Source organism: Acomys minous (genome assembly GCF_964271855.1).
Source record: "Acomys minous genome assembly, chromosome: 3".
NCBI lineage: Eukaryota > Metazoa > Chordata > Mammalia > Rodentia > Muridae > Acomys > Acomys minous.
The window spans coordinates 48,040,076-48,051,045 of NC_140485.1; the positions used below are offsets into that span (position 1 = coordinate 48,040,076).

Consider the following 10,970-nt stretch of genomic DNA (forward strand, 5'->3'; position numbering starts at 1 on the left):
GGTACATGACAGAATTTTACTCTGTCAGAAAGTACAAAAAAGGTAACAGCTAAAGCATACAATCTGCTGTTAAGTCTAAACCAGAAACAGCAGAATAGTTGAAAGCTCAAAAAAACATTTTAGGACTACAGATACTTCTTAGGAATTTTACTGCCAATTTCAGTCTTCGGAAAGCCCAGATTTTCTTTTTCTTCTTGTAAGAGTATGGTGACTGGAAATCAATCCCAAAGCATAAGGTATATTCATACTGCATATGTGTTTGCTAATGTAATCTACTGTTGTTTGACTAGGTTGACAAATAATTCTACATAAGCTAAACTATTAAAAAAGTGCAATTACCTTCTACTTACATTCAGGAAACATTATTATTTTCTTGACTTCTTTAAAAATGTTCATTTTATAATATATGTGATATATCTGTATATACATATATAATATATAAATTACATATATAACACAAATTGTATTAGACAATCATAGAATATAGTAATTACTGGAAATGAAGAACCAATTCTACATAGTAACATTGAATCTGACATGTAACTACTTTTGTCAAGATGATATTTTAGGGAGGACATTTTCTGTCTCCTGATAGATACACCCATGATGGAAACACTTTTTAGATAAAGATGGAGAGTAGAATGACTTAAATGATATATATGAAAATATCAGTAACTGAATGAAAACACTGAAGAATAAAAGCTTTTACTTGCACAGACTAAAACTACCAATAACCATATAATGACACCATAGAGATAAGAAAACAATACACAATTTATCATCAGTCACAATTTATCATTATCCACCAAACATGCCAGGCTGTCTCTTAAGTGTTCCCAAAACAAGACTCCAGTTCCCAAGACTTTAGAGCATGTGTTTGTGACACTTTCCTCTTGAAAAACTATTTTTTTTGTCATAGCTTTAAATGTTCCAGCTTTTCTGAGAGGCAGATTTATTCTATTCTCTAATTGACAATGACTCTTGTCTTTGATGATAGCTCCTTCAGAAGCCACCTAGCCTGTAGCCAGCACTTGCTACTTTGAAGGTCCTTCTTTATTCCATCCTCTTCCACTCCTTTTCTTATCCCTTTCAACTGCTTAACACTAGAAAAGAAAAAAATATAGGATACAGTGGAAAGGTTAGATATCACTGAATAAAATCAGAGGTTGGGCACGCACGCAGGCAATGGGGTTGGGTGGCATTATCACCAGACTACTTCCTACTGAGTAGGGGCATCAAGCTCCTTGGGGCAAGTTTGATCTTCATTATCAAGATATCTAATTTCTTCTTGCTTTTGTTTGTTCTTTGCACATGTTTTCTTTACAAACTGTTACCAACAGGAACCAATAATCAGCAATCCTACCCCAACCCTCCTTTCCAAGTCTTTGTATTTATATGTGTTCAGAAAAATCCTCAGAATTCAAACATCACAGAGTTTCAGAAACACTCTGCAGCTAGAAAAATCACACTCCTGCCAGAGCACAGGGCAAATCATTGTCAGCTGCTGTAATTTAGCTCCATATTCCCACACCTGAGATTATGTTTAAAATGAAAACATATCGTTATAATATTTCTTTGTTGTTGTTTTTGGATTTTTTGGGGGGATGGGTGTGGCTTGAGACAGGGTTTCTGTGTACATCCCTGCATTTCCTGGATTCAGTTTGTAGACCCAGCTGGCCTCGAACTCACCAAGATCCACCTACTTCTGGCTCCCCACTGCTGGCATTACAGGTATGTGCCACCACACCTGGATTTACTTCTGTTTTTTTTTTAATTACACACAAACGCCCACACACCCACACATACACACACCCAAACACATACACACATGTATAAGTACATAAACATATTGACAGTTGCCCAATCCTGAAATTAATGAATTATTTAGTGTTATCTCACAACCAGGAATTCCCAAGATGTCATTCTCTCAAGCTTTGTGACCAAGCTGTGGCCAACTTGAAATGTTAAAGGTGGTATGCCTCCTTTTCATATGATTTTTCAGATTGTAGACTTATTTAGACTCCTAGGTTCTCAGAAACTTAAAAAAGTAAATTGTTAGTTTATCTGGGGGAATGAAAAATAATATCAATTTTCTGTTTTTCTAACTTGAATTCTTGGCAGGTAACTTGTTAAAATATTTATTATGTCACCAATAACAAAAATATAAATCTATAAAATTGTGTCATAAACTGCTATTCTCATTCCATGCCAGAATGCAGGCAGACATTGAATATTCTTCAGTTTCAAAACAATAGTGATGTTTCCTGACTAAAACAAACCTCCTGAGAAATTAGGTGGGAAGCCTGAAAGTTTGATGGGTATACAACAATATCAGTAGCCATATCACACACACACAAAAATGTTTCTGTTGAATTGTCCAAGGCTTATGTGGGTAACACTATAACTACTGCTAGTACTGATAAAATTATCATTGAAACAAACATCTCATACTTGGTACCAGTCATTGCTGTCACCAAATGACTGAGTGTGAGGTATCATTCACATGGCCTGTGGTTGCAAGGCTAACTCTTGCTACTTAAAAGTCCATAACTTACTTATAAAGAAAAAAGATGTCAATTCATATTAATAAAATGTCCTCAATTTGTATTATATTTTCTTTCTTGAAAACTTTTGCTGCCCTCTATCTTCAACTTACCCAGTGCTGAAATACTTTAATTTGAAGATACTTTTATTTTTTACTATAGTTATTGTTGGAAACCTTCAACAGCAAATGATACTTAGACAAACAATATATTTAACAGGGGTCTGTTATTCTTCCATTCTGCTCCAAAATAAATCAGCTATCAAATATTTCTGGAAAGTCCACAATACCATCATTCACCATATATAAATACATTTAACAGTTTTTATGCAAGAGTAATAGAGCTTGACATGCAAGTAAACATAATTATCACAGGACAAGAACAATTCTTTCTTTCTTTTTATTCTTCAAAAAAAAAATAGATTCTTTTCCCATACAATATATACTGACCTGCATTCCTGTCCTCCATGATTTCCCACCTCTCCCCACTTACCCCCTCCCAAATCTTCTCCCCCTCGCAACAAAAAATAAAAAGTAAAAAGGAGACCTCCAAGAGATAACCTTCAAACACTACAAAGAAACTACTCTATGGAAGGGAAAATCTGTCAAACCAAAGCTGGAGAAGACAACCCAACAAGAGAAACATGGTTCCAAGAGCAGGCAAAAGATCAGAAACACACAGGTTCGGAGTGCCTCAAAAGCACCAACCTAACACCCACAACATATGCACAGAGGCCCCAATCTTACATACACTTCAGTCTCTATGAGCCTATCTCTGCTCTGCTTAGTGGATTCAGTGTTCCATGTTCTTCTGCATCCGCTGATACGTACAATACTTTTGTGCATTATTCTGCAAGATTCTTAAGCTCCAAGAGATCTCATTAAGTCCCAGATTCTTTGTATATAATGTCTATCTCTAAGTCTCTGCTTCTGGTCCCATATGCTGCCAGAAGAAGCCTCTCTGATGACGGCAGGACAAGGCACTGACCTTTGAGTATTGCATGATATCATTAGGAATCATTCCATTGATTTTTAGCTTGCTTTGTTTTGTTGTTGAAAAGTTTTGTTGGTTTTACCCTAAGTCCCTAGGCTATTTAGTCTCTGGTTCCTGGACATGCAAGTAGTAGCTGGCATGGTTTCACTCTAGTGGAGTAGGCAAAAAGTTTAATCAGACATTGGTCGGCCACTCACAAAAGCTATGCACCACTATTGCCCCTGTATACCCTTCAAATAGGACAAATTGTTGGCCAAAGCTTTTGATGTTGGTGTGTATGTTTCTCTTTTGGTAGCCTTCAGCTTCCTTCACCAAAGAGACTAGACTCCATGAAGGTATCAGCTTGACTGCTCCACTCAAGATGAGCGGTGCAATGCTGTCCTCCACAATGGAAACTTGTTTGGTGATCTGCAAGGGACCCCCTCTGGCCAAGAGCCTAAACAACTGCAGCAGTGTCCCAACAATGAGATCCTTGCCTGGGCATAAGAGATGGCCAGTTCAGATTCAGTATCATCCATTATGAGAGTTCTTACATGGATCACTTTCATAGATCCCAGGAAGTTTCCACCACTGCACTAGATTTCCACAACCCCTAAATGCCCCCCACCCAATTCCAGCTCTTTCTTCCCTGACACCTCCAGCTCCTATACCAACAAACCCCAGTCTACCCCCAAGCTTTATTATATTTTCCTTTCCCAAGGAGTTCCATGCTTCCCCACTCAAGCATTGCTGAGTATAGAGATTATAACTTGGTTATAATTTATTGTGTAATACCTTCTTATAAATGAATACATGCCATGTTTGTCTGAGTTACAATGCTCAAGGTGAATTTTTTCTAGTTCTATCCACTTGTCTGAAAAATTCATGCTATCACTTTCCTTTAACAGTTGATTAATACTCTAATGTTTAAATGGGCCACATTTTATTCAGTCATTCTTCAGATGAGGTATGTCTATATTGTTTCCAAATTTTGGCTATTATAAATAAAACTACGAAGAACATAACTGAGCAAGTGTCCTTGTACTAGGATGGGTATATACCAAAGATTAGCATAGCTGGGTATTGATTTTGAGTGATTTCCAGTTCTCTGATGAACTTCATATTGATTTCTATAAAGTCTGTAAATATTTTCACTCCCACTAACAAGGGAGGATGGTTTCCTTTGCCCCAAATCCTCAACAGCGTGATCTGTCACTTGTGTTATGATCTTAGTCATTCTGAAAGGAATAATATAGAATCTCAAAGTAGTTTTGATGTGCATTTTCCTGATGGCTAAGGTTGAAAATTTCCTTAAGTGAATTTTAGGGATTTGAGATTGAAAATGCTCATCTTAGATCTGTATTACATTTAAAAATCCAATTATATATATATATTTTTTTTTTTTTTGAGACAAGATTTCTCTGTGTAGCCTTTGCTGTCCTGGACTCATTTTGTAGACAAGTACGGCCTCTAACTCAAAGCAATCTACCTGCTTCTGCCTCCTGAGTGCTGGGATTAAAGGCATACACCACCACGCCCAGCTAAAATTATATATTTTTAAATATATAAATCTTGAGGGATTTTTAAAATCATATTTTGGATATTTACTTCTCTTTCAGTTGTGAAGTTGATAAAAATTTTGTTCCATTTTGTGTGTTAACATTTTGTTCAATTGATGGTGTCCTTCATCATACAGATGCTTCAGTTTGATAAAGTCTCATATAATAGTTGTTGGTCTTAGTGACCGCACTATTGCTTATCTATACATAAAATTGTCTTCTATGCTACTGCATTTAATTCTCACCTTACCTATCATGTTCAATATAACTTGTCTTATATTGTGGTCTATGATTCACTTGGACTTGAGTTATGTGAAAGGTGATAGATAAGTCGGGTCTATTTCATTCTTCCATGTGCCTACAGGCAGTTTGAGCAGCACAATTTGCTGACATATGTTTTTCTCAGTGTGTAAATTTTATTTTGTTTTCAAAAATTAGTTGTCCATACATGAGCGGATTTATGGCTGAGTCTTCAATTTGATTCCATTTATCAACTGTGTGTGTTTAATGGCAATTCCAGGTGCACTTTATTTCTATAGCTCTATAGTATAACTTGGAATCAGGTATGATGAGACATCCAGCACTTAATTTGTGTACTACTATTGGTAGGATGGATGTTTCACAATGTTATTCCTATCAATGCATGAACAAGGGAGATTTTTCCATCTTCTGATATGTTTTTCAATGTCTTTCTTTAAAGAAAGCATTTTTAATCATGTGTGCCTTTAATTGATTTGTTAGAGTTTCTCCAACGTAAAAGTAACTTTTATTTGCATGATACAATTTTCCTTTTACTGCTGCTGAATGTATAAACTCACACTTTCTAATTCTTTCCGAACATGAGCTGGCTGGTTCAATTCAGCTGTTCTGTCTCAAACTCCACTTCCAGATGCTTGATTCAAATTGGCTTCTCTCAGCTTCTCACTGAATTTCCCTGCATGGAAAGACTGCCTCTTAATTCCACAAACTGATTCAATTCCACTAAACTGAACTCCACTGAATTGCCTCAACTCAACCAACCTGCACTTTGAACTGACTCCCAACTAACTGAACTCAACTCAATTAAACTAGTTTTCCCTTCTTCTTAAATTGTTTCTCTTTACTGTATTCTCCTCATGATAGTTGGATATATCCTATTCTGTCAAATCTTTCTCTGAGTTTTCACTTTTTCTGTCCTTCAAATAGAAAACATTGTTTGGAATTAAAGGTGTTTACAAAGGGTGTGCCAATATGCAAGCTTAAAGGTTAAAGGTATGTGACATGTTTACATTCCAGCAAGATCACACAGACCTGGAAGGCCTTTGAATGTAATCAGGGTAGCCATGTTGCTGGATTAAAGCTGTTAAAATATCTTTTCCCTTTCTGTTTAAAGTAAAATGCATTCATAGTTTAACTATACCAACAAAAACCCTTTTCAATTCCCCAAACAGTCCTAATGTTCCTATGAAGATCTGTTGATGTGATAATCCTCTGTAACTGCATCTCGACCATCTATCCTACAGCAAATGTCCATTTCAAGATCAAGGTTTTCCATTCTGCCAGCCTGATGATTGGTCTGTCCTTCTTCAGCTAGTTTGTTGAGCTGGAGGATCATTTTTCTGTGTTATTTGCATTGCGTCTTTATGAGCCTCTTCCTTGATTTCAGCCTTTCATGTGGAAGCTTCTCTTACTCAGATTGGATTTTTGTCAAATTTGATGGGAATCATATTCTTTAATCACTTGTGTAAATATAGGTAACCAATGTATCATATTGCCTGATTTCACTCTGATATTCCTACAATACAGTGCCTTTCAGTTAAGCTTATTCCTCCTCTATTCTGTTTATCAAGGGGCAACTAGATATTTATGAATTCACAAATAAACTAAATATTTAGGCACTTTACATTCCATGACCAAACACAAACCAGCAAGCAGAGCTTCTCTAGCATTAAAAAACAGAAGCAATCAATCAATATTACATAAAATTTCAATATACAATGTACATTAAAATACATCATACATCCAGAGGGTCCTAGAAACCTACAAGAAGAACATTATGATGGACAGATCTGGGACCAGGGGTCCCGCTCAAACTATGGCACCAGCCAAGGACAATACAAGCAGTAAACTTCAAACCCCTACTCAGATCTAGCCAATGGACAGGACATTCTCCACAGTTGAGTGGAGAGTGAGGTCTGACTTTCACATGAACTCTGGTGCCCCATATTTGACCATGTTCCCTGCATAGGGAGGCCTGGTGGCACTCAGAGGAAGGATAGCAGGCTACCAAGAAGAGACTTGATACCCTATGAGCATATACAGGGGGAGGAGGTCCCCCTCAGTCACAGTCATAGGGGAGGGGAATAAGGGGAAAATGAGAGAGAGGGAGGGATAGAAAGATACAAGGGATGGAATAACAATTGAGATGTAATATGAATAAATCAATAAAATATATTAAAATATGTATTTATTATCTGAGATGGAAAATGTTAACCTGAGTTTCCATTTATTGTAGTTGATCTTTTCCCCATAGGTTTATGGCTATATGTGACACACAAGGCTTTCATCTTCCTATTTGACCTTCTGGTTTCACACATATACCATTTAATTTTATTTTTGGCACCTGGTCATTGATATCAGTTTGAAAAAAAATCTCCCAGTGTATCCAAACCGATTCGGTTCTTTCAATTGTTACTACTTTGCCTTTGACATATGGAAGCAGTAAAAGCTAAGAAATCCCATCTCCCACCTTAAATTGCAAATTTTTCCTTATGTAAGCCATAATCTCAATCTCTCCCTTAAAATCTTCTTCTATATTTCCTTGATGTACAATGAATCCTTGAAATGTTAGGTTACTTCTTCTTAAAACCAGAGTAAAAAGGTCCCTGAGCTAAAGTGGTTATTTTATAGGTTGAGTTTTTGGAGATAATGTAAGGTTTTTACTTATGTCTAAGTCTAGGCCAGCATTTCTTCCATAGCATGCGTTAAATGTCTATACCAAGTTTAGATTTCTCTAGGTATTCTGTGGACTGCTAAAAGAAACTGTCAGAAACTTATTGCTTGTTGATGGATTATGAACTATTCTTTACATTGTTTCCTATAGGTAAGAGATTACTTTGCATATCTCTTACTGGTCTTCATTCCTTAGTCCAATGTCTACTCTTACCACAAGTTCTACAAATTATTGAAGCCTGAGATGATCTACAGAAGTATCTACATAGGCCTTGTCTACAATCCCCTTTCATGTGATCTTGGCTTGCACAGATAAAATAACAGATTTTTTTTATATCTGGGATTATTGGCCGTTTCTTGTCTAATTTCATAGCCATTAGGGTCAGTGTCAGCAGTAGTCCTAGTCCATTCATCTGTTCATAATGTTTGAGCTTCTTAAGGTCTAATAACATTTTTATACTCTGCATTTTCATTTTAAAAGCAAAAGTTTCAATTAATAACCATTTCACACCTGGATCTGATATTGCCCTGTTTATAGTGGAACTTAATATATCTAAGAAGTCTTTGGAAATTTTCACAATCTTTGTAAATAACATAGACCTTTTTCCTTGTTATTCCATGCTCATAAAGCTACTAAAGTACATTCTATAATTAAATAGAGTCATAACATTGTATCTGATTGCTTAAATCAGCATATGGATCTCCACCTAACAATTGGTCTTTCACAATATTAAAACCTTTAGACATAATATGATTTTCCATAATTGTAATCTCTTACCACTGTGTCAGCTATTGAAATTGATATCCAGCTTCTAGTATAGCTGCTTCTATATCTTTCCAGTCCTAGAGGAGAATCCTGCTTTGACTGGTTTACATATTTAACATTTGTCTAGCATTGGTTGAGTGCATTCCGTAAGGTTCTATTGAGTCTTTTAAAGTGTTTAAGATTTTGTATTTTCAAATATTACATACTAATGCATCATTTTTTTTTAATTTTCACCATTTTTTGGCATTTGTTCCTAGGGAATTTGGAATGCTAGTAAGGGTGGTCACCTTTTCTCATTTTCATTAAGAGTTGACACGGTAAGGTCAATGGACTTTCCATCTTGATCCTCAACTTTATTAAGTACCATAGGTTCATAATTAAATTTTTCTTATTATCTTACTCTGTCTTTTGTCTCTCAATCTTTGTAGAACCATAGTTAATTTTCCTTGGTGTACAGATATTATTTTCCTAGCCTAACTGTATACAGTTCTATTAAAGATATTTTTCATAAATAGTCAAGGTATTTCAGGAAGAACATGAGCAGACAAGAGTTAAAAATATATGCAAATTTCCAAACTTCCGTCTTGTATAGACTATGAAAATTTGAAAGCCACTTTAAAACCCAGTGAGATCTTGATTCAGTGCTTTGCAAAGCAGGAGATGGCTTAGAGGGAGGGTTGACATTTCACATTAAAAATGTTGTTCAACATTTTTCACAAGCTAATCCTGACTTTCAGAATATGAAAATGGCAAAATTATCAATTTAAAAATATTCAATATTTTATAAAATGAACCATGGATCTTCTGAGACCACTCAATGACATCACCTCATAGTCCAGCTTGCCTAATGGACTGGAAAACAATTTGGGCAGTCAGGCTCCAACAGGTCTTTGGTGTTAAGGGAGTTAAGTCAATTTGGTGTTTATAGAAGAGGGAGATAAAATGAATTTAGCATTTTCCCATTCCACCATGTATTTTGTGCTATCATGGCCCACATATGTCAGCACCAGGACATCTCTCCTGTGAGCCAACAGGAATCTTTCCTGGTTAACAGTAAAGATGTTTTCTAGTATCAATCCAGCATGAGAGATATTCTGTTAATGACAAATATTCCTTCCCCCCTAGAACAATGGAAGATTCTGTGTGCTAACATCATAGCTTAAAAAAAAATTAAAACAAAATTCTGCATTTTTATAAAACTTGATGAAAAATAGTACTTCAAACTGCGCAGTCACCAGATGTAAAGTTATAAAAAAAATGCACAACGGGTCATTTGGCATCTGCAGAATCTTCTGCTTTCTGTGCCTGGTCTGTTTTGGCATCTGCATTTTCTGCAAGATTATTCATATCCTTACCAGCATCAACTTTCCCCTTCTTCACCTTGGCTACCTTACCTCCCTTCTTTACTGGGTCTTTCTTAGGCTTGGGATCTAGCTTTGGAGGAGCAGGTTTAGCAGACAGCCTTGCAGATATTCTCAGTGGCTCACCCTTTACATTGGCTTTATCTCCTTGAGGATCCCTTTTGGCTTTTCTTTTAGGCATGGTGGCTGTGGGCAGAGTATAGGTGCTGAAGTGGGGACACAGTAACACAGTTTCAGTCCATCAATGATCAGTCTCACTGCTTCTTTACACTGCTCCACAGCATTTTTTTTTTTAACTTTTTGGAGAGGCAGTATATAAAGATTGTAATTAAAAGTAGGGGGAGATTTACTTTGGTTGTCACCGTTGCGATAAGTACTGCTATGATATTTTTATAGTAATGTTTCTATTCCCCTCAACTCTTACCTTTGGTCTCAAGGAATCAGAAATGGAGTGTCTCATTTTTTAATGCAGGGAAAATCTGTTTATCTAATTAAAATTATCTCTTGGGTTGGCTTACTGTGATTTATTGTCTCAGAGGCACCTGCAATTTTGGAGTCTCTTAAGTCTCTGTGCATCAAAGCCAACTGGCAAAGTTGATGTTTCCTTTGAAAATAATCCTAGAAAATTTCTACTCTGTGCCTTTCCGTCAGATGTCTCCTATTCTTTTCCACATTTCTGTCAGATGCCCTCTGTTGTTGTTGTTTTGTTTTGTTTTGTTTTGTTTTTTGTTTTTTGTGGTTTTTTTTGCAATGTTGGTGTGATTTTTTTCTTCTCTAACTATTTTGGGTACTAGATGTAAAAGAAAATTTTATTCTCCAGATGAAATTGTTGACTTGG

General features: G+C 36.1%; 1 protein-coding gene across 1 annotated transcript; it reads right to left on the bottom strand.

Moving 5' to 3' along the window:
- Positions 1 to 10,040: 10,040 nt before the first annotated feature.
- LOC311593401 (non-histone chromosomal protein HMG-17-like) lies at positions 10,041 to 10,313 on the bottom strand (the record flags this gene model as incomplete). The annotated part of the gene is made up of 1 exon (XM_084774665.1): positions 10,041 to 10,313. One exon carries the CDS (start codon positions 10,311 to 10,313, stop codon positions 10,041 to 10,043), a length of 273 nt encoding a protein of 90 aa, XP_084630791.1.
- Positions 10,314 to 10,970: the final 657 nt, after the last annotated feature.